Source organism: Pristiophorus japonicus, chromosome 5 (genome assembly GCF_044704955.1).
Source record: "Pristiophorus japonicus isolate sPriJap1 chromosome 5, sPriJap1.hap1, whole genome shotgun sequence".
Taxonomy (NCBI): Eukaryota; Metazoa; Chordata; class Chondrichthyes; family Pristiophoridae; genus Pristiophorus; species Pristiophorus japonicus.
The window spans coordinates 176356200-176380196 of NC_091981.1; the positions used below are offsets into that span (position 1 = coordinate 176356200).

The 23997-nt window shown below is 46.7% G+C and overlaps 1 protein-coding gene across 5 annotated transcripts in view; it reads left to right on the top strand.

Moving 5' to 3' along the window:
• The window catches only part of tex10 (testis expressed 10), a 193171-nt gene that overhangs the window by 9146 nt on the left and 160028 nt on the right, over positions 1 to 23997 (top strand). For all 5 annotated transcript variants that reach the window (XM_070881113.1, XM_070881114.1, XM_070881111.1 and 2 more), the window contains one exon: positions 12415 to 13130. In XM_070881113.1, coding sequence (XP_070737214.1) covers positions 12415 to 13130 — 716 coding nt within the window. The remainder of the gene's footprint in view (positions 1 to 12414; positions 13131 to 23997) is intronic.

A 23997-nucleotide genomic window follows, 5' to 3' on the forward strand; every position in this document is an offset into this window, starting at 1 on the left:
GTGTCGGAAAAGGGAGCCAACAGTCCAGGTGTGACATGAGAGGAGAGGGCGAATGTGGGACAGATGTGAGGGGAGAGGGCAAATGTGGGACAGATGTGAGGGCAGGGGGCGAACGGGGGGCAGATGTGAGGGGAGGAGGCGAATGGGGGGCAGATGTGAGGGGAGGGGGTGAACGGGGCAGATGTGAGGGGAGGGGGTGAACGGGGCAGATGTGAGGGGAGGAGGTGAACGGGGCAGATGTGAGGGGAGGGGGTGAACGGGGCAGATGTGAGTGGAGGGGGTGAGCGGGGCAGATGTGAGTGGAGGGGGTGAACAGGGCAAATGTGAGGAGGGGGCGAATGGGGGGCAGATGTGAGGGGAGGGGGCGAATGGGGGGCAGATGTGAGGGGAGGGGGCGAATGGGGGGCAGATGTGAGGGGAGGGGGCGAATGGGGGGCAGATGTGAGGGGGGGGGTGAACGGGGCAGATGTGAGGGGAGGGGGCGAACGGGGGGCGGAGGGCAGATGTGAGGGGAGGGGGCGAATGGCACCAGTGAGAAGAGAGGTAGTGGAGCCGGGTCTCCAGTTGTCTTGGATCCCCTTACCACTGGACCAAGACCTTGCTCTGTCAAGTCCATGTGGTAGCTGGTGTGCAATGGCCACTCCACGTTAAAAGAATTCACACACAGGCATCATCCACCTTTTAAAATGAAACTCGCGACCTGGAACGTCAGGACCCTCATGGACAACCCCGACAGGAACGCTGTACTGCTATCGTTGCCCGGGAAATCCGACATTTTGCCGTAGATATCGCCACCCTAAGTGAGACCCGGTGGGCAGGGGAAGGCCAGCTTAAGGAACAAGGTGCTGGTTACACCTAATAGAAAGGTAAACCAGAAGAAGGTGGTCCCCTTCATGAGGTAGGCTTCGCTATAAAAAAATGAGCGAGTTGGCCGTCTAAGACTCTCTTTGTGGGATAAACGAACGCCTCATGACCCTTCGGCTCACCCTAGCCTGGAACCAGTGTGTATACCCTAGCCTGGAACCAATGTGTATGCCCCAACACTGGAAGCCACAGACGAGACCAAAGAGGAATTCTACCCCAGCCTTGAACAATCCCTGTCTTGAGTCCCAACGAGCGACAAGCTGATCCTCCTTGGTGACTTGAACACCAGAATTGGAAAGGACACAGACCTCTGGGGAGGTGTGACCGGCAGAGAGGGGATACGGAAAACCAACTCCCAGCGGTACCCTCCTGACGAAATGCTCAATTCACTAAATATATTCAAGAAGGAGTTAGATGAAGTCCTTACTACTAGGGGGATCAAGGGGTATGGCGAGAAAACAGGAATGGGGTACTGAAGTTGCATGTTCAGCCATGAACTCATTGAATGGCGGTGCAGGCTAGAAGGGCCGAATGGCAAACTCCTGCACCTATTTTCTATGTTTCTATGCAACACAGCCTTGTCATAACCAACACCTTATTCCGTTAAAAAGACAAGTACAGGCTTCATGGCAATATCCTCGCTCTAAGCACTGGCATCTGCTAGACTATGCCATCGTCTGAGCGAAGGACTGCAAGGACGTCCACATCACCCGCGCCATGACAGGAGCTGATGCTTGCTGGACGGACCACCGGCTAATCCGCTCTATCATCTCCATCACTGTAGCCCCAAAACAATGGCGGCGACAAAAACAATGCCACAGGAAAATCAATGCTGGAGCTCTCAAGAGAGCCCGATTCAGCCAGCACCTCACTACCAACCTAACGTCTCTCAGTGATCCAGAGACTCAGAGTGTCCACAGCATCTGGTCTGCCCTCGGCCTCCATAATTAGCAGCTGCGAAGAGACACTTGGTCACTTGACCAGGAAACACCAAGAGTGGTTCGACGAGAATGACCAGGAGATTCAGGAGCTAATAAGCCGCAAATGCATGGCATTCCTGAAATGGAAACAACACAATTCGAGAGCAAGAAAGCAGCTCTACAGACGTCTGAAGGCTGAGGTCCAACAAAAAACTCGTGACCTAAAGAACAGATGATGGGTGGAGAAATCGCAGGAGATCCAACAACTAACCGACAACCACACCGTACGTGGATTCTTTAGCGCAGTCAAGACCACCTACGCCCAAAGCACCCAAGGCCCTACCCCACTGTTGGCCAAGAACAGAGGTGTACTCGTCAAGGACAGAGAGGCAGTCAGTGCCTGCTGAAAGGAGCATTTCGAAGATCTCCTTAACCGAGACTCTGTCTTTGACATGAGTGTCCTTGGCTTCATCGCGCAACATGCTACCCATCACCTCCTAAGCATAACCCCAGCCCGGCATGAGGTTGAAAAGTCCACCCGACAACTGAAGAGCAACAAGGCCTCAGGAGCAGATGGAATCCCCGCTGAAGCACTAAAACATGGCGGAGAAGCACTATAGGCACGAAAACATGAACTCATTTCTCTTATCTGGACGGAGGAGAACATGCCAGGGGATCTCGGACGCTGTAATCGTGACCATCTTCAAGAAAGGGGACAAGTCCAATTGCGGTAATTACAGAGCAGTTTCCCTACTGTCTGCCACGGAAAATTATCGCAAGAATCCTCCTCAACCGCTTTCTCCCTGTAGCTGAAGTGCTCCTCCCAGAGTCGCAATGCGGATTCCGCCCACTAAGAGGCACAATGGACATGATCTTCGCACGTCAAATCCAAGAGAATTGCAGGGAACAACACCAATACATGGCCTTGCAAAGGCCTTCGAGAGTGTCAACCCTGGGGGATTATGGAGTGTTCTCCTCAAGTTCGGCTGCCCTCAAAAGTTTGTCACCATTCTCCGCCTGCTTCACGATAACATACAAGCCGTGATCCTTACCAACGGATGTAGCACATACCCAATTCACATACGGATCGGGGTCAAGCTAGGCTGTGTCTTCGCACCAACGCTCTTCTCGATCGTCCTTGCTGCAATGCTCCACTTCACCCTCGGTAAGTTCCCCGTTGGAGTGGAGCTAATCTACAGAACAAACGGGAAACTGTTCAACCTTCGTCGCCTCCAGTCCAGATCCAAGGTTGTCTCTTCCTCTGTCATTGCAGTTGTGGTGCTGGAGAAGATTAGAGGTAGGGAGGGGTGAGGCCATGAAGGAATTTGAAAATAAGGATGAGAATTTTAAAATCACGGCGCTGCTTAACCGGAAGCCAATATAGGTCAGTGAGCACAGGGGTTGATGGGTGAGTGGGAGTTGGTGTGAGTTAGGACACAGGCAGCCAAGTTTTGGATCACCTAGTTTACGTAGGGTAGAATGTGGGAGGGCAGCCAGGACTGCATTGGAATAGTCACGGCCAGAGGTAACAGGTATGGATGAGGGCTTCAGCAGCGGAAGAGCTGAGGCAAGGGCAGAGACGGGCGATGTTACGGAGGTGGAAATAGGCGGTCTTAGTTATGTTTCAGATGTGTTAACCGGAAGCCAATATAGGTCAGTGAGCACAGGGGTTGATGGGTGAGTGGGAGTTGGTGTGAGTTAGGACACAGGCAGCCAAGTTTTGGATCACCTAGTTTACGTAGGGTAGAATGTGGGAGGGCAGCCAGGACTGCATTGGAATAGTCACGGCCAGAGGTAACAGGTATGGATGAGGGCTTCAGCAGCGGAAGAGCTGAGGCAAGGGCAGAGACGGGCGATGTTACGGAGGTGGAAATAGGCGGTCTTAGTTATGTTTCAGATGTGTGGTCGAAAGCTAATTTCGGGGACAAATATGACACCAAGGTTGCGAACAGTCTGGTTTAGCCTCGGACAGAAGTTGGGGAGAGGGATGGCGTCAGTGGCTAGGGAACGGAGTTTGTGCCGAGGACCGAAAACAATGGCTTCGGTCTTCCCAATATTGAATTGGAAAACATTTTTGCTCATCCAGAACTGGATGCCTGACAATTTAGGGGCCGTGAGGGGTCAAGAGAAATGGTATTGAGGTAGAGCTGGGTGTCGTCAGCGTACAAGTGAAAACTGACACTGTGTGCTTTTGGATGATGTCGCCAAGGGGCAAGATGAGAAATAGGAGGGGGCCAAGGATAGATCCTTGGGGGACATCGGAGGTAATGATGCGGGAGCAGGAAGAGAAACAGTTGCAGGCGTTTCTCTGGCTGCGATTAGATAGGTAAGAATGGAACTAGGCAAGTGCAATCCCACCCAGCTGGATGATGGTGGTGAGGCGTTGGAGAAGGATGGAGTGATCAACCATGTCAAAGGCTTACAGACAAGTCCAGAAGGACGAGGAGGTATAGTTTACCTTTGTCACAGTCACAAAGGATGTCTTTTGTGACTTTGATTAGAGCCGTTTCGGTACTGTGGCAGGTGCAGAAACTGGTTTGGAGGGATTCGAACATGGAATTGCAGGAAAGATGGACATGGATTTGGGAGGCAACAATACGTTCACGGACATAGGAGAGGAAAGGGAGGTTGGAGATGGGGCGGTAGTTTGCAAGGACGGAAGGGTCGAGGGTTGGTTTTTTGGAGAGGGGTGATGATGGCAGATTTGAGAGAGGGGGACAGTACTAGAGGAGAGAGAAGCGTTAACAATATCAGCTAAAATGGGAGCCAGAAAAGGAAGTTGGGTGATTAGCATTTTGATGGGAATAGGGTCAAGGGAACAGGAAGTGGGTCTCATGGACAGGATGAGCTCGGAAAGTTCATTAAGGGAGATCGGAGAGAAACTGGAGAAGGATGTGAGGTCAGGGCTAGGGCAGGGGGGGAATCTTTAGAGGAAGTTTGGCCCAGTGGGCAGGGGCAGGAAGGGAAGAGGAAGAGGCGGCCAAACGGATGGTCTCCATCTTCGAGACAAAGAAGTCCATGAGCTCCTCACACTTATTGTCGGATGTGAGGGTGGAGACTGGGGAGAGGGATTTAAAAAGGCGGTTTGCAGTGGAGAATAGAAGCAGAGGTTTATCTTTTCATTACAGAATGATTCTGGCATAGTGAGCGATTTTGGCAGATGAGAGCAGGACTAAGCTACAGAACCAGTGGGAACCTGCGCCGTCTCCAGGCCAGATCCAAGACCACCCCAACCTCTGTCGTCGAGCTACAGTACGCGGACGGCGCCTGCGTCTGCGCACATACAGAGGCTGCACTCTAGGACATAGTCGACGTATTTACTGAGGTGTACGAAAGCATGGGCCTTACTCTCGAAACATCCGTAAGACAAAGGTCCTCCACCAGGCTGTCCTCACCGCACAGCACTGCCCCCCCCCCCCCCAGTCATCAAGGTCCACGGCGCGGCCCTGGACACGGTGGACCACTTCCCATATCTCGGGAGCCTCCTATCACCAAGAGTAGGCATCGACGACGAGATCCAACACCGTCTCCAGTACGCTAGTGCAGCCTTCGGTCGCCTGAGGAAAAGAATGTTTGAAGACCAGGCCCTCAACACTGCCACCAAGCTCATGGTCTACAGGACTGTAGTAATACCTGTAGTAATGGACCATGTACAGTAGACACCTCAAGTTGCTGGAGAAATATTACCAACGATGTCTCCTTAAGATCCTACAAATCCCCTGGGAGGACAGGCGCACCAACATTAGCGTCCTTGTGCAAGCCAACATCCCCAGCATTGAAGCACTGACCACACTCGATCAGCTCCACTGGGCAGGCCACATAGTCCACATGCCAGACACGAGACTCCCAAAGCAAGTGCTCTACTCGGAGCTCCTTTACGGCAAACGAGCCAAAGGTGGGCACCAGAAACGCTACAAGGACGCCCTCAAAGCCTCCCTGATAAAGTACGACATCCCCACTGACACCGGGGAGTCCCTGGCCCAAGACCGCCCTAAAGTGGAGGAAGTGCATCCGAGAGGGCGCTGAGCACCTCGAGTCTCAACGCTGAGAGCATGCAGAAATTAAGCGCAGATAGCGGAAAGAGCGTGCGGCAAACCAGTCCCACCTGTGACAGGGTCTGTGGCTCTCTTATTGGACTGTTCAGCCACCAAAGAGCTCACTTCAGGAGTGGAAGCTAGTCTTCCTCGATTCCAAGGGACCGCCTATGATGATAATGGTGACGGTGCTTTATGTGGTCCAACCATAACTGGTGGTGAATGGCTAAACCAATTGTTCGCCATATCTGTTCAAGTCTGCGTCCTTGGACTTAAAGGAACAAAGATCAGGGCTGTACCGGGGGAGTGGCCAGGGTGAGAGAGAGTAATTGTTTTAACAGGGACTGGGGCATCAAAGGTGGTGGTGAGGGTGTGATGAGCAGATCGGTAGCTGCAGAAATATGATGAATGGCGGACCAGAGGGTGGACAGTTGGGAGAGCTTTTTTTTCCAGGGGTGTGCACAGAAGGAGGTAGTGTTGTGGGGTTAGAAGGGGGATGTGGGTGGAGAGCGATACGAGGAAGTGGTCAGAGATGGCTTTATCTGAGATTGACATGTTGGGAGTAGTGAGGCCACGAGAGATGGCAAGGTCAAGCGGATGGCTGAATATGGGTTGTGGAGTTTACATGGAGGGATTAAGGGAGGATAGGAGGCTAGTGAACATCAGGAGAGCGATGAATTGAGATGGAGGTTGAAATCACCGAAGATGAGAAGTCGCTCAGTGCAGTGGGAGGAAGGTAGTGAAGAAATTTCAGTAATAACATTTTTATGGTACTTGGGCGGGTGGTAGAGAACAAGAATATTAAATGAGGTGAAAGGGGTGGAATAGAGTGAGATGCACAAAGGAGGAGAAAGTGCCGGAGGAGTAGGGGGACAGACCAAGGTGTGATTTGCTGATGAGAGTCACACAACTAAGTGGTGGAAGGTATAGCCAGTTGGGGAGGCTTCATTTAAGGGTAAGGTGTCATCGCCCCTCAACCAGGTTTCCGTCAGGGCCATGATGTCGATGCCATCATCCACGATAAACTCATGAATGGTAAGGGCCTTGTTCACAAGCGAACGGACGTTCTGGAGGGAGATGCGAAGAGGGCCGGTGACCGCTGCCCCACTGCCTGCATCCACAGGATTAGCGCTGGGGGGGGGCGTGAGTTGGACGGGGAGGAGATTGGCAAAATTAGTCCCCAGTGGGCGCGCGGAGCGGGAAGGTCAGCAAGAGAGCAGGATGGGACAGTTGGGTTGCTGCTCGTAAGGAGGCAATGACGAGTGCCTCAATGGGCCCTTCGTAGGATGCCGAGAGGCACAGGGAAACTGTAGGCTTATCTATAAGGCAGTCAAGCCTGGGACGGCAGCAGGAGAGTAGGAAGGTCGAAGGGTAATGATGGATTGGGGTAGGGATTTGGGAGGGCAGAGTATCCGAGAGAGAATAGATGAAAGGATAGATGACGGGTGAACGGTTAGGGAAGGATAAAAAGAAAAGGAAGAGGGGAGAAAAGTATTGAATGGCTCCGGCCTGGTGAGAAGAGAGATAGATTGGCACCGGTGAGAAGAGAGATAGATTGGCACCAGTGAGAAGAGAGAGAGATTGGAAAATGCAAGAGTAGAAGTATAATGTGACTTGTTCGAGGAGAGGTGGTTCGTCAACTTTGACCGAATTTTCCATCACTGGAAAACAGAGAAGACAGATGGGAGACATTTCCAGCATGATGTGAGGATAACTAAGTCATGTTGAATAAATATCAACCGTATTTATTTGCATTGTCGTATATATGCTTTAAGTGGTTTTGGTGGTTGCAAAATTTGTCCATGGACAAAAAAGTCGCGTTCAGAGGAGTTCGTGGCCCGCTCAGTACAAATAAAAATTAGAGGGAATATTGCTGCAGGCATAAAGAAAGTTGTAGCTGAAGTGTGATGCTACAAGTCACAACATTGCAAAAGAATAACTGCTCAGCTACATCTTGTATATTCCCCTTCGAGTTAACATTACGAATGATTGGGCGGTTTGGGGTACATGAAATTGTACTGTCTTATTGGATAGAGTGGGCACTGGAGGCTTTTATTTTTATTTTTTAAGTTTATTTCTTTGTTGTAGAGGATGGAATTTGGTATGGATTAACACTTCCTAATTAAAACTGTTTGTCTGCATATTGAATCAAGGAGTAAGAGGTGAGGTTTCTCTCTATCCTATCAACGATGGCTATATAACCTGTAATCTGCTGAGCAGATGTAGGCTTTTTTGAAAATTGAAGTGCTAATGAGTAGGATGGAACTTTCTTTAGGATCCCTATTAAAGAGCATGCATGCACGCAGATGTACATGCAAACACAAATGATAGTTGATACCTCTTGGAGTTGTACATGGGGGAGTCAAGACCAAGTATGGTCTTCAGGTAAAGTAATGTTAGAGGGCAGAGGAATTGGACCAAGGCATGTAAATGTAATTAAAGTCATGCATTCTGTGCTTATATTTATATAATACTCGAATTTGATATTTGTAGTCATGTAGCATGTCTTATGACAGTTTGTAGAGTCGAGAATTATAGTTGGTTGCATCATAATTGCAGATATCCTTGTAGCATGGATCAGTAATGGTTGAGATTGAGGAGACGAAGGAATAAAGGAAACGTTCTCTGGTTGGTTGGATATGATAATTGGTGTTCCCCAAGAATCAGTACTGGGACATCAACTTTTCACCAGACAGATACAAGAGAAATGCAGGAAACAGCACCAACCCTTGTACATGGCCGCCTTTGACCTTACTAAAGCCTTCGACACTGTCAACCATGAGGGATTATGGAGTGTTGTCCTCGTATTCGGCTGCCCTCAAATGTTTGTTACCATCCTCCGCCTCTCCACAATGACATGCAAGCAGTGATCCTGACCAATGGATCCATCACAGACCCATTCCACGTTTGGACTGGGGTCAAGCAAGGCTGTGTCATCGCACCAACGCTCTTCTTGATCTTCCTTGCTGTAATGCTCTTATCTAACGCTCAGCGAGTTCCCCGCTGGAGTGGAGCTAAATTACAGGACAAACGGGAATCTGTTCAAATTCCGTCACCTCCAGGTCAGATCCAAGGTCGTCCCATCCTCCGTCATCGAATTACAGTACGCAGACGACGCTTGCGTCTGCGCACAGTCGGAGGCCAAACTCCAAGCCTTCATCGAAGTGTATGAGAGCATGGGCCTTACACTAAACATCCGTAAGGCAAAGGTCCTCTACCAACCTGCCCCTGCCACACAACCCTGCCCCCTGGTTATCAAAATCCACAACGAAGCCTTGGACATCGTGGACCATTTTCCATATCTCGGGACTCTACTGTCAACCACGGCAGACGTCGACGACGAGATCCAACACCACCTTCAATGTGTCAACGCAGCCTTCAGTTGCCTGAGGAAGAGAGTGTTTGAAGAACAGGACCTCAAACCTGGCACCAAGCTCATGGTCTACAGAGCAGTCGTGATACCCACCCTCCTATATGGCTCAGAGACATGGACTATGTACAGCAGGCACCTCAAAACACTGGAGAAGTACCAACAACGCTGCCTCCACAAGATCCTGCAAATCCAATGAGAGGATAGGCACACCAACGTCTGTGTTCTCGCTCAGGCCAACATCCCCAGCATCGAAGCAATGATCACGCTCTTATCAGCTCCACTGGATGGGCCACATCATCCGCATGCCTGACACGAGACTCCCAAAACAAGCACTCTACTTGGAGCTCCGACACGGCAAGCGAGCCCCAGCTGGGCAGAGGAAACGCTTCAAGGACACCCTCAAAGCCTACTTGAAAAAATGTAACCTCCCCACTGACTCTTGGGAATCCCTGGCCCAAGACCGCCCAAAGTGGAGGAAAAGCATCTGGGAAGGCGCTGAACACCTCGAGTCTCTTCGCCGAGAGCAAGCTGAAGCCAAGCATAGACAGCGGACGGAGCGCGCGGCAACCCAGGCCCCCCCACCCACCCGTTCCTTTAACCACTGTCTGCTCCACCTGTGGCAGAGAACTTAGGTTCCGCATTGGACTCTTTCGTCACTTGAGGACTCATTTTTAATGTGGAAGCAAGTCATTCCCGACTCAGAGGGACTGCCCATGATATATTAATGAGTTGGGCAAAGAAATGAAAGATATATATCAAAATTTGAAGATAACATTGCTAGGAGGCATAGTTGTATAGATGGGAGCAGAAAGTTATGAAGGGATGTAGACATACAAAGTGACCCCGAGTACTGAATTCAGTTTTGGGCACTAAACCCCCAAAGACACAAATTGATCTTGGAAGGGGGTCAGCTCGGATTCGCTGTAAATTATGAAGACAGGTTTCATAAATTTGGCTTGTATTCCCTTGAGTATAGAAGTTTGCGTGGTAATCTAACCAAGGTCTTTAAAATGATAAAGGGAAGATATAGAAAAATTATTTCTTCTGGGGGGAGAATCCAAAACAAGAGGGTGCATAATCTTAAAATTAGGGTTAGGTCATTTAGGAGTGAAATGTGGAAGCACTTTTTTCACACACTAGGTAGTGGAAATCTAGAACTTGCACCCCCAAAAAGTAGTGGATGCAGGATCAGTTGAAATTTTCAAAATAGATTTTTGTACAGTAATGGCATGAAAGGATATGGAGTTTAGATACAGTTCAGCCATTATCTAACTGAATGGCAGAATGGACTCCAGGGGCTGAGAAGACTGAGTGAGGAGTATGGTGTTGGAATCTCCACCATTTATGATAGAAAAAAACCCAGAAAGAACAGATCATGAAGTTTTATGCAGAAAGTGACGTTCAGAAAGAGATGAGTAAGAGAAGAACTATGCTAAGCCTAAAAGCGATGAGTTGGATCGAGTAATGATGGAGTGATGGCGACAGAGGAGAAGTGAGAAGGTTCCTTTGTCTGGCCCAATGGTGATACAACAAGCCAAGATAATACCACGCAGAACTAGAGATTGAAACTACATTGGCGAACCAAATTTAAAAGGCGTCATGGCATCAGGCAATTGAGTGTGTGGTGAAAAAGCCTCAGCAGATCAGCTGAAAGTTATATAGATGAGTTCATTAAACTAATTGCTGAAGAAAACCTTTCGGCTGAGCAAATCTATAATGCCGACGAGCCAGCACTGTTTTGGCGCTGTATACCGAGCAAGACATGAGCAACAGCAGAAGAATCGCAGCTAGGAGGTGTAAAAGACTGCTTACTTGTGCAAATGTGGCTGGGACACAAGTGTAAGCTTATGGTCATCGGGAAAAGCCAGCGTCCAAAATGTTTCAAGGGCGTGAGAGTATTCCCAGTGCATTATTATGCTAATAAGAAAGCACAAGTAACCAGGGTAATTTTTCTGAACTGATTTGAGAAGCATTTTGTTCCCCAGGCGCGTGCTCATTGCAGGGCAGTTGGCCTTGAAGAAAACTGCAAAATATTCTTGCTGCTAGACAATTGCTCAGCACATCATGATGCTGAACTAGTAAAGGATAATGTCCATGGAATCTATTGACCTCCCAATGTAACCTCACTGGTACAGCCAATGGACCAAGGAATTTTGAGATCAGTGAAGTGTCTCTACAAGAACAAATTCATGAGGTGTTTGCTTAGTGCTGTGAACAGAGGCATGTGGATAACAGCGTGCTCAGAAGATTTCTCTGTGTAGGATGCCATATGGGCAGCTGCGGATGCGTGGAATGAGGTAACGAGAAACACCTTGACTAATGCTTGGCATAACCACTGACCAGCAACTATGTTTAATGAAGATGACGACGATTCTGCTAGTGACTTTGAAGGTTTTCATGTGTCCGAACTATCCAAAAATTGTCCACAAGGTTGCCGGATTCGGTACGTTCGGATTGTTTCCAAAATCCGGAAATACCCAAAAATTGGTGACGAGGTTGCCGGATTCGGGACGTCAGATTTTCTGCTCTGAAATCCGGAAATACCCAAAAATCGTCCCTGAGGTTGCCGGATTCGGGACATCGGATTTCTTCTCCGAAAATCGTAAAAACCCAAAACTCGGCCCCAAGGTTGCCGGATTCGGGATGTCGGATTTCTTCTCCGAAATCCGGAAAAACTAGAAGGGTCCCGAGGTTTCCGGATTCGGGACGTTGTACCTGTTTTGGAAATGAGCACAGATGTGTATAAAATGGCTAATATATGATTTTTAAAATTCTGGGATAAGTTGTTTGAAAGGAAGCATGATCGAAAGAAAGAAAACTTGCATTTATGTAGTGCCTTTCATGACATCAAGAAGTACTTCACAACCAGTGAAGTACTTTTTGAAGTGTGGTCACTGTTGTGATCCAAGTCTTTGAACTGTTATCAGACATAGATATTAAAGATCATTTAACTTAATTTGTGGTCATAAAACCTGACTACAAAATTAACAAGGTTCAAACGAGTCAAGAAATTAAGTGTTTCGAACAGTCCGGTCAAAACTGCTGTTACATGCTTTCATCTTATGGATTGGTAAGCTACTTTATTTCACTATCAGGCTTCCTCTCATCAAGTTTGATCGCTCCACCTTGAAAGAGATTCAGAAGCATTTGAATGAAATTTTTGTTTACAATGCCATTTAAAGTGTACCGACATTAACTTAGCTTTTCTTTTCCCTTTCAATAGGATCTGCTGACACAGTTGCACCATTATAGTTCAGGAATCAAACAAAGCGCTCTAATTGGCCTTAAAGATCTTGTATCCCAGCATCCATCTGTAATCACATCTCATCTCTCTAGTATTCTCAGTGATGTCGCAGCTGTGTTCACAGACAAAGATGCCACAGTCAGAACAGCAGCTGTCCAACTTTTACACTTTCTTGCTCCTAGAATTTCTGGTGATCAAATGGCTCCTTTTTATCCTTTGGTTAGTGCACATCTTTCTAGTGCAATGACTCACATTGTGGAAGGGATACAGGAGGATGCCTTGAAGATATTAGATATTTTGTTGGAACATTATCCTGAGCTTCTCACAGACCATAGCAGCATCCTGCTGAAGAATTTTCTGGAGCTTATTTCACACCAGAGATTGTCGAAGGAAATGAAAACTGGAGGAAAGATGTCTTCTTGGATGCTGTCTGTCAATCCAAACCGTCGGATTACTTCTCAGCAATGGCGGCTTAATGTACTGAGCAGGTTACGAAAATTCCTACAGGCCATTGTTGAGGGTTCAAACCAGTCAGTGGAGAATGAAGCTATTTTTGAGAGTGATGCCAGGGCTGGGTCTGAACATGTGACCACTTTGCAGGTCAACTGGGAGAATTATGTAACTGGACAGCAGCACATACAATTGTATGAACACTCTGGATCCCAGCCCAGTACAGTGATTCCATTCAAGCTAAGGTGAGAAATTTCAGGCAAGTCTGGTCATGAATGCTGTTGTTCAATACTTGCGGCAAGATACAATATAGATTTCTGATCTTTCTCATAAGAACATAAGAAATAGGAGCAGGAGTAGACCATACGGCCCCTCGAGCCTGCTTCGCCATTTTATACGATCTTGGCTGATCTGATCATGGACTCACGTCCACTTCCCTGCCTGCTCCCCATAACCCCTTATTACCTTATCGGTTAAGAAACTGTCTATCTCTGTCTTAAATTTATTTAATGTCCCAGTTTCCACAGCTCTCTGAGGCAGCGAATTCCACAGATTTATAACTCTGAGAAAATTAATTTCTCCTCATCTCAGTTTTAAATGGGCGGCCCCTTATTCTAAGATTATGTCTCTAGTCAAGCCCCCTCATAATCTTATACGTTTCGATAAGATCACCTCTCAATCTTCTGAATTTCAATGAGTAGAGGCCCAACCTACTCAACTTTTCCCCATCTCTGGAATCAACCTAGTGAACCTTCTCTGAACTGCCTCCAAAGCAAGTATATCCTTTCGTAAATATGGAAACCAAAACTGCACACAGTATTCCAGGTGTGGCATCACCAATACCCTGTATAACTGTAGCAAGACTTCCTTGCTTTTATACTCCATCCCCTTTGCAATAAAGGCCAAGATTCCATTGGCCTTCCTGATCACTTACTGTACCTGCATACTAACCTTTTGTGTTTCATGCATAAGTACCCCCAGGTCCTGCTGTACTGCAGCACTTTGCAATCTTTCTCCATTTAAATAATAACTTGCTCTCGGATTTTTTTTCTGCCAAAGTGCATTACCTCCCACTTTCCAACATTATACTCCATCTGCCAAATTTTTGCCCACTCACTTAGCCTGTCTGTCCTTTTGCAGATTTTTTTGTGTCCTCCTTTTCCTCCCATCTTTGTATCGTCAGCAAACTTGGCTACGTTACACTCTGTCCCTTCTTCCAAGTCGTTAGTATAGATTGTAAATAGTTGGCGTCCCAGCACTGATCCCTGCGGCATCCCACTAGTTACTGATTGCCAACCCGCGAATGAACCATTTATCTCGACTCTCGTTAGCCAATCTTCTATCCATGCTAATATATTACCCCCAACCCCGTGAACTTTTATCTTGTGCAGTAAACTTTTATGTGGCACCTTGTCAAATGCCTTCTGGAAGTCCAAATACACCACATCCACTGGTTCCCCTTTATCCACCCTGTTCATTACATCCTAAAATAATTCCAGCAAATTTGTCAAACATGACTTCCCCTTCGTAAATCCATGCTGACATTGACTGACCGAATTTTGCTTTTCCAAATGTCCGGCTACTACTTTAATAATGGACTCCAACATCTTCCCAACCACAGATGTTAGGCTAACTGGTCTATAGTTTCCTGCTTTTTGTCTGCCTCTTTGTCTCCCACTAAGAAATGTTAAATGACTGCATCTTAGCCTAAAACAAGTCGAATGGAGACTGTATTAACTATCCATCTTTTAGCTGAGCTAGCTATGCAACCTTGTTAGTTCTATATGCACTAATGTGCATTTATTGCGCAAGGAACACCGTTAGCCACTTAATCTGTTTAGGTGCTAACTCTCCATAAATCCATCTAAATTATATCTGACTCTTCTGCATGTCTGGCCTTCCATTTAATTTTGCATCCTCAGTAAATTTAAATCTGCTTATTAAGGTAATTGGTAAAAATTGTGATGAACAGAGCCTAAGGCCTTGATATTACCCCACCCCACAATGCGCGTGAGGAGAAACGCGTCGCCAACCTGCCAAATACATCTCCGTTGCCATTTTTACGGTGGCGGAGAACGAAGTGTACGAGTGTCTTGTCTTGGAAAGGCAGGACACGTCATTAACATTTTTAAATCAGACTCCCACAGTGGGGGGTGTAATGGCAGTTTTGCGGCGAACAATGCTAATTGGATTTTTAAGCTCACTATTTACATTGCGTTACATTTGCACCGCAAATTGCTGGAGCTGTTTTTATCAATGTCTCATCTGGGACCTCCTGCACGTCTTGCCCAATGACTTGGCTTCTTCAGCAATTAAAGGAAAGAAAAGAGCAGAGAAAGATTCAGAGTGAAAAACGGAGAAGGAAATGGGGTGAATTAGAATCAAACTAAATATAGACAGACATGGGGAAAGAAAAATAATGAATTCAGAGAGGGGGAAATAAAGACACACAGGAAAAGTAAGAGAAAAATTAAAAAGAACAAGCATAAGAACATTGTAACCCAGTTAGTTGTGTTTGGTAATTGCTGTCGTGGTCTTTGAGAAGTTAAGAATGAACGGCAGGGTAGGTGTGCAAAATGTACAAAAATTCTTGACGACCATGCATGAACTATAGAACCAGAAGTCCCCATCCATGATCTGGAGCAGTGGACATCCAGTGGGTACGCCACTGCTTTCATCGGAACATAGAAATTACTAGACAAAAAAAAATCAAGGACTGTCTAGTTCGCCTTCTATCATCCTGGTCGTCAGATGATAATGGAGTTGTTGATTAATCATAGCAATCAATCTCTATTAATCAAATCAATCCAGTGGTGACATGAGGAAAATCCTATTGGTGGAGAACTTTGGCAACCAGAGGTACAAAGTTACCCATTTCCTTCCAAGCATGCTACACTTGCTACAAGTCATGTCTCAAATTAATCAAATGTATCCCCAAATGTTCTTTGAAATAAATTGGTCTAATTTGCAATTGAATGAATGACCCTCTTCTGCATGTCGAAACAATATGTTTTGAAAATCATTGCGTTTTGACACTTAACATGGTATGTGGATGGCAAGACTGGTACAAAAAAACCTGTTAAGACAGATAAAAATAATTTTTTAAAAAGCTCTAATAACAATTCTGCTGGAGTGAGATTCCATAGCTTCATTGGTCCCTTTCTGGGTCTCCACGATTGCCATGTCAGGACCATAAATCACATCATTACCAGGTTCCTCTACAACATTAATTACTAGCACTACATGGCTGCGGCAGGAATAATTCATCATAACATAAATCCAGAAATTTAATGTTCAACATTAAGTTCAATGGGAGCGGCACAAATTGTCCACAATTTGCGGAAAATCTGAACTCGTGGCATATCTATCTTACTCTGAAAGTTTCTGTATTTTTTAGGAGTTCGTTATTTTTGTTCCTTTTTAAAATTAGGACTAGTACCTCACTGATCTAGCAAGACCATATTTAATCTTAAACTCACACCATACGATGAATTGGCATACTTAGCACGTATGCAAAGTTACTCCTGATCTGTCTCATTTTTGTTATTTATCACTTTCTGTGATGCAAAGCATTCTGCCTCCGGGACCTGTATTGCACCCTTCACTCTTACATTTAGTGTGAACTGTATCTAATTAAATAGAATTCTATATTAAATTATATATAAGATGCTATTTTGTGCTCACATTTATATTTGATCTTTTTGGACACAAAAAGCAAAAATATGCTATTGAGGTGTTTATTTGGTTATCGTATCGAAGATACAGCTATAAATAATACAGGGAATGGAAATAGACTGGTTCCACATGGGATTGACATATCGTGGTCTTATCCCTTGAATATTTGTACAAAATCAAACCCTTTTGTAAACTTGAAATTTAAGAAGGATAAATAAATTGATCTTGATTCGAGCTGCTATCTTGTTCTGTTTCTGAGACTGGATGATGAAACATGTCTTCACCTCACGACCTCACCTCCCAGAAACCCCCAAAATTGGCAATTAGGAATTACAAATTAAGATCAAGGAGAGACATAAGAACACAAGAAATAGGAGCTGGAGATGGCCATTTGGACCTTCGAGCCTGCTCCACCATTAAGATCATGGCTGATCTTGTACCTCAACTCCATGATCCTGCACTATCCCCATATCCATTAATTCCCTTGGGTCACAAAAATTTAGCGACCTCTGTCTTGAATATAATCAATGACTGAGCATCCACAGCTCGCTGGAGTAAAGAATTCCAAAGATTCACAACCCTCTCAGTCCAAAATGGCCGATCCCTTATTCTGAGACTGCTCCCATGTTCTAGATTTTCCAGCAAGGGAAAACATGTTCTCAGCATTAATCCTGTCAAGCCCCTTAAGAATTTTATCCTTTTCAATTAGATCACCTCTCATTCTTCATGGGAATATAGGCCTAGATACTCAATCTCTCCTCATAGGACAAACCCCTCATCCCAGGAACCAGTCTAGTGAACTTTTGTTGCACTGCCTCTGAGGCAAGTATATCTTTCCTTGGGTCAGCAGACCAGAACTGTACACAGTACTCCAGGTGTGGCTCACCAATGCCCAGTATAATTGTAGTAAGACTTCTTTACTCTTGTACTTTAATCCCTTTGTTTAAAAAAAAAGCTAACATACCATTTGCTTTCCTAATTGCTTGCTATAACTGCTTGTTAACTTTCTGTGATTCATGTACAAGGACACCCAGGTCCATCTGATTGCAAACATTTCCCTGTCTCACCATTTAACACACATTCTGCTTTTTTGTTTTTCCTACCAAAGTGGATAACTTCATACTTCTCCACATTGTATTCCATTTGCCATGTTCTTGCCTACTCAGTCAACCTGTTTATATCTCTCTGCAGCCTCTTTGTGTCCTCCTCACAGCTTACTTTCCCACCTAACTTTGTATCATCAGCAAACTTGGATAGGTTACACTCAGTCCCTTCATTTAAGTTATTAATATAGATTATAAATAGCTGAGGTCCAAGCTCTGATTCTTGCGGTGCCATGCTACTTTCAGCCTGCCAACCCGAAAAAGTCCTGTTTGTTCCTACTGTTTTCTGTCCATTAACCAATCCTCAATCCATGCTAATATATTGACCCCAATCCCATGAGTCCTAATTTTGTGTAATAATCTCTTGTGTGGCACCTTATCGAATGCTTTTTGAAAATCCAAATACACTACATCCACTGGGTTCCCCCTTATCCTCCTACTAGTTACATAGTCAAATACAATTTCCCTTTCATAAAACCATGTTGACTCTGCCTAATCATATTCCGATTTTCTAAGTGCCCTGTTACTACATCCCGAATAATAGTTTCGAGCATTTTGCTGCTACTGATGTCCAACTAACTGGCCTATAGTTCCCTGTTTTCTCTCTTCCTCCTTTCTTAAATAGCTGAGTTATGTTTGCTACTTTCCAATCATAGAAACATAGAAAATAGGTGCAGGAGTAGGCCATTCGAGCCTGCACCATGGTTGATCATGCAACTTCAGTACCCCATTCCTGCTTTCTCTCCCTACCCCTTGATCCCTTTAGCCGTAAGGCCCACATCTAAACTCCCTTTTGAATATATCTAATGAATACTCAAGGTGTGGTCTCACCAAGACCCTGTACATCTACAGTACGACCTCCCTGCTCCTATACTCAAATCCTCTCGCTGTGAAGGCCAACATGTCATTTGCCTTCTTCACCGCCTGCTGTACCTGCATGCCAACTTTCAATGACTGATGTACCATGACACCCAGGTTTCGTTGCACCTCCCCTTTTTACTAATCTGTCACCATTCAGATAATCTGCCTTCCTGTTTTTACCACCAAAGTGGATAACCTCACATTTATCTACATTATACTGCATCTGCCATGCATTTGCCCACTCACCTAACCTGTCCAAGTCAACCTGCAACCTCTTAGCATCCTCCTCACAGCTCACATTGCCACCCAGCTTAGTGTCATCTGCAAACTTGAAGATATTGCACTCAATTACTTCGTCCAAATCATTAATGTATATTGTAAATAGCTGGGGTCCCAGCACTGAACCTTGCGGCACCCTACTAGTCACTGCCTGCCATTCTGAAAATGACCCGTTTATTCCCACTCTTTGCTTCCTGTCTGGCAACCAGTTCTCTCCACATCAATACATTACCCCCAATACCATGTTCTTTAATTTTGCACACTAATCTTTTGTGTGAGACCTTGTCAAAAGCCTTTTGAAAGCCCAAATACACCACACCCACTGGTTCTCCCTTGTTCACTCTACTAATTACATCCTCAAAAAATTCTAGAAGATTTGTCAAGCATGATTTCCCTTTCATAAATCCATGCTGACTTGGACCAATCCTGTCACTGCTTTCCAATTGTGCTGCTATTACGTCGTCAATAATTGATTCCAACATTTTCCCCACTACCGAGGTCAGACTAACTGGTCTATAATTCCATTTTCTCTCCCTCCTTTTTTTTTTTAAAGTTGGGTTACATTAGCTACCCTCCAGTCTATAGGAATTGATCCAGAATCTATAGAATATTGGAAAATGACCACCAATGCATCCACTATTTCTAGGGCCACTTCCTTAAGTACTCTGGGTTGCAGACTATCAGGTCCTGGGGATTTATCGGCCTTCAATTACATCAATTTCCATAACACAATTTCCTGACTAATAAGGACTTCCTTCAGTTCCTCCTTCTCGCTAGAGTCTCGGTCCCCTAGTATTTCCGGAAGGTTATTTGTGTCTTCCTTCGTGAAGCCAGAACCAAAGTATTTGTTAAATTGATCTGCCATTTCTTTATTCCCCATTATAAATTCACCTGATTCTGACTGCAAAGGACCTACATTTGTCTTCGCTAATCGTTTTCTCTTCACATATCTATAGAAGCTTTTGCGGACAGTTTTTATGTTCTCTGCAAGCTTACTCTCATACTCTATTTTCCCCCTCCCAATTAAACCCTTTGTCCTCCTCTGCTGAATTCTAAATTTCTCCCAGTCCTCAGGTTTGATGCTTTTTCTGGCCAATTTATATGCCTCTTCCTTAGATTTAACATTATCCCTAATTTCCCTTGTTAGCCACGGTTGAGCCACCTTCCCCGTTTTATTTTTACACCAGAAAGGGATGTACAATTGTTGAAGTTCATCCATGTAATCTTTACCTGTCTGCCATTGCCTATCCACCGTCAACCCTTTAAGTATCATTCGCCAGTCTTTCCTAGCTAATTCACGTCTCATACCATCGAAGTTACCTTTCCTTAAGTTCAGGACCCCAGTCTCTGAATTAACTGTGTCACTCTCCATCTTAATGAAGAATTCTACCATATTATGGTCACTTTTCCCCAAGGGGCCTCGCACAACAAGATTGCCAATTAATTCTCTCTTATTACACAAGATCCAGTCTAGGATGGCCTGCTCTCTAGTTGGTTCCTCGACATATTGATCTAGAAAACCATCCTTTAAACACTCCAGGAAATCCTCCTCCGCTCTATTGCTACCAGTTTGGTTAGCCCAATCTATATGTAGATTAAAGTCGCCCATGATAACTGCTGTACCTTTATTGCACGCATCCCTAATTCCTGTTTGATGCCATCCCCAACCTCACTACCACTGTTTGGTGGTCTGTATACAACTCCCACTAGCATTTCCTGTCCTTTGGTGTTCCGCAGCTCTACCCATACTGATTCCACATCATCCAAGCTAATGTCCTTCCTTACTATTGCGTTAATCTCCTCTTTAACCAGCAACGCTACCCCACCTCCTTTTCCTTTCTGTCTATCCTTCCTGAATATTGAATACCCCTGGATGTTGAGTTTCCAGCCTTGGTCACCCTGGAGCCATGTCCCCGTAATCCCAATTACATCATGTCCATTAATAGCTATCTGTGCAGTTAATTCAACCACCTTATTACGAATGCTTCTCGCATTAAGACACAGAGCCTTCAGGCTTGTATTTTTAATGCTCTTTGTCCTTTCAGAATTATGTTGCAATGTGGCTCTTTTTGATTTTTGCCTTTGATTTCTTTGCCCTCCACCTTTCCTTATCTCCTTTCTACCTTTTGCTTCTGCCCCCATTTTACTTCCATCTGTCTCCCTGCATAGATTCCTGTCTCCCTGCATAGATTCCCATCCCCCTGCCATATTAGTTTAAACCCTCCCCAACAGCACTAGCAAACATGCCCCCAGGACATCGGTTCCGGTCCTGCAGACCATCCGGTTTGTACTGGTCCCACCTCCCCCAGAACCGGTTCCAATGTCCCAGGAATTTGAATCCCTCCCTCTTGCACCATTTGTCAAGCCATGTATTCATCTTAACTATCCTGCTATTTCTACTCTTGACAAGCACGTGGCACTGGTAACAATCCTGAGATTACTACCTTTGAGGTCCTACTTTTTAATTTAACTCCTAGCTCCCTAAATTTAGCTTGTCGGACCTCATCCCATTTTTTACCTATATCGTTGGTACCTATATGCACCACAACAACTGGCTGTTCACCCTCCCCCTCCAAAATGCCCTGCAGCCGCTCCGAGACATCCTTGACCCTTGCACCAGGGCGGCAACATTCTATCCTGGAGTCTTGTTTGTGGCCGCAGAAATGCCTATCTATTCCCCTTACAATAGAATCCCCTACCACTGTAGCTCTCCCACTCTTTTTCCTGCCCTCCTGTGCAGCAGAGCCACCCATGGTGCCATGATCTTGGCTGCTGCCTTCCCCTGAGGAGTCATCTCCCCCAACCGTATCCAAAACAGTATATCTGTTTTGGAGGGAGATGACTGCAGGGGACCCCTGCAATGCCTTCCTTCCACTACTCTGCCTGGTGGTCACCCATTCCCTATCTGCCTGAGTAAACTTTACCTGCGGTGTGACCAACTCACTAAACGTGCTAATAACGACATCCTCAGCATTGCGGATGCTCCAGAGTGAGTCCATGTGCAGCTCCAGTGCCGCAATGCGGTCTGTCAGGAGCTGCAGCTGGACACACTTCATGCACACATAGTCGTCAGGGACACTGGGTGCGTCCCTGACTTCCCGCATAGCACAGGAGGAGCATGACACGGGTCTGTGCTCTCCTGCCATGACTTAACCCTTAGATTAACTTAATTTGGCAACAGTGCCAAAGGTTACCTACTGATAAGAAAATAAGAAAAAGAAAAATGTTAAATACTCACCAATCCACCCGCCAATCACTTACCCGCTTAGCTGTGACGTCACACTTCGATTTATTTTTACTTTTGTTTTACCTTCGGCCTCTGCACTAGCTGGCCTCCTCGACTGCCACTGCCCTTTGTAATCCCGAGCCCGCTCCTCTTGCGATGCTGGCCTCTTCGACTGCCGCCGCTCCCACTCGCTGCCGTCGCCCTTTGTAGTCCCGAGCCCGCACTGGTATTAATTTTCCAGAATTCTCTAGATTCTAAAATATCATTGGAGCTATTCTAGAATCTAGGGAATTCTGGAAAATTAATACCAGTGCACCCGCTATCTCTGCAGCTAACTCTTTTAAAACCCTAGGATGCAGGTCATCAGGTCCGGGAGATTTGTTACTACTTAGTCCCATTAATTTCTCTAGTACTTTGGGCTCAATTTTCCCCAGTGATTTGCGTGTTTTTTTTGAGCAGGCTGCTCATTTAGTTACGTTTTTTTTAGGTAGTTTCTTTTCCCTCAAAAGGGGACGTAACCAGCCACCTACGTCAATTCTGGCCATTAGGGAACTTTGACCAGCTGATAGTTACTCCATTTCTGCTTAGACCAGCGTATGTGGCCTCTCGAGAAAACCCTTGCGGAGAGTTAAAGAAATCGGCGCAGGTAAGTAAATCGGAAGCCATTTGGCCTGGGCTAGGGACGGGAAGCTGAGCAGACCTGGACCGGCACTCACTCGGGACCAGAGAGGCTCGGCGGGGGAGGGAGCATACTGACCGGCACTCACTTGGGGGCCACAGCGGACCGAGACTGGCATTCCTGTTGGCACACACACACACACAACTTGCTCTTCAAAAATGGCCGATTGCCAACTCTGAGCTCTACTACGCATGCTGGTCATTTCAGCGACGTGAAGAACGTCAGTTTTTTTCCCCCGCGCATGCACAGAAGGCCCGGCTGCTTTTTCCAGTGTAGACCATAGGCTCTACTCCCACCCCCTTCCCCCCCCCCCCCCCCCCCCAGAGCAACTGGCCATGCTCTGCAGCTCCAGATTACAGTACAAACATGGGGAAAGTTCGGACATTTTTCTGGCGCATTTCTGGATCTAAATAAGTGGTGCAACTCTGGCAATATGCCAGAAAACAGACTTGGGGAAAATTGCGCCCATATGTCTTTACTTAATTCTTTAAGTTCCTCATTCTCTCTAGATCCTTGGTTCCCCATTATTTCCAGAATATTTTTTTGTCTTCTGTTGTGAAGACTGATAAAATGTATTTGTTTAATGTCTTTGCCATTTCCTTATTACCTATTATAATTTCTCCTGTCTCTGGGCCCAAGTTCCGACCTGGACGCCCGTTTTTCGCGCCACAAAGTGCGCCTAAAAAAAACTTACAGATTCTCCGGCTCCCTGCTTGGTTCTCTTGAGTCGGGCGCAGCGCAGCACGAGCTCTAGGGGGCGGAGCAAGGTCCCTGCGCTGAAAACAGTGCCGGGACCTCTGCACATGCACGCTCCAGTGGGCATGCATGTGCAGTAGCTCCAGGTACCCAAAACTGTGTGGGAGGGGCCCCGAAGCACGCAGCCCCTAGCCCTGACCGAATGGCCTCACTGGGGCTGCGTGTATAAGGCTGCCTCCCACGCCCAGCTCTTGCTTCCTCCCGACCCGACTCGACTCGACTCCCGCTCCCCGCCGCCCCCGGACCAGACTGGACCCGACCCGCGCTCCCCCCCCCACCCGACCTGACCTTCCTCTCCCTCCCTCCCCCGACCCGAACCGACCTCCCGACCCCCCCCCACCACCCGGACCCGACCTCCCACCCCTCGCCCCCGACACGAACCGACCCGACCAGTGCTCCCGAGCGCCCCCCCCCCCCGGACTGGATCCGACCCGACCTCCCTCTGCCCCCCGACCCCCGACCCGACCTCCCTCCGCCCCCCGACCCGACCCGCGTTCCTGACCCCGACCCGCGCTCCCCCCGACCCGACCCGT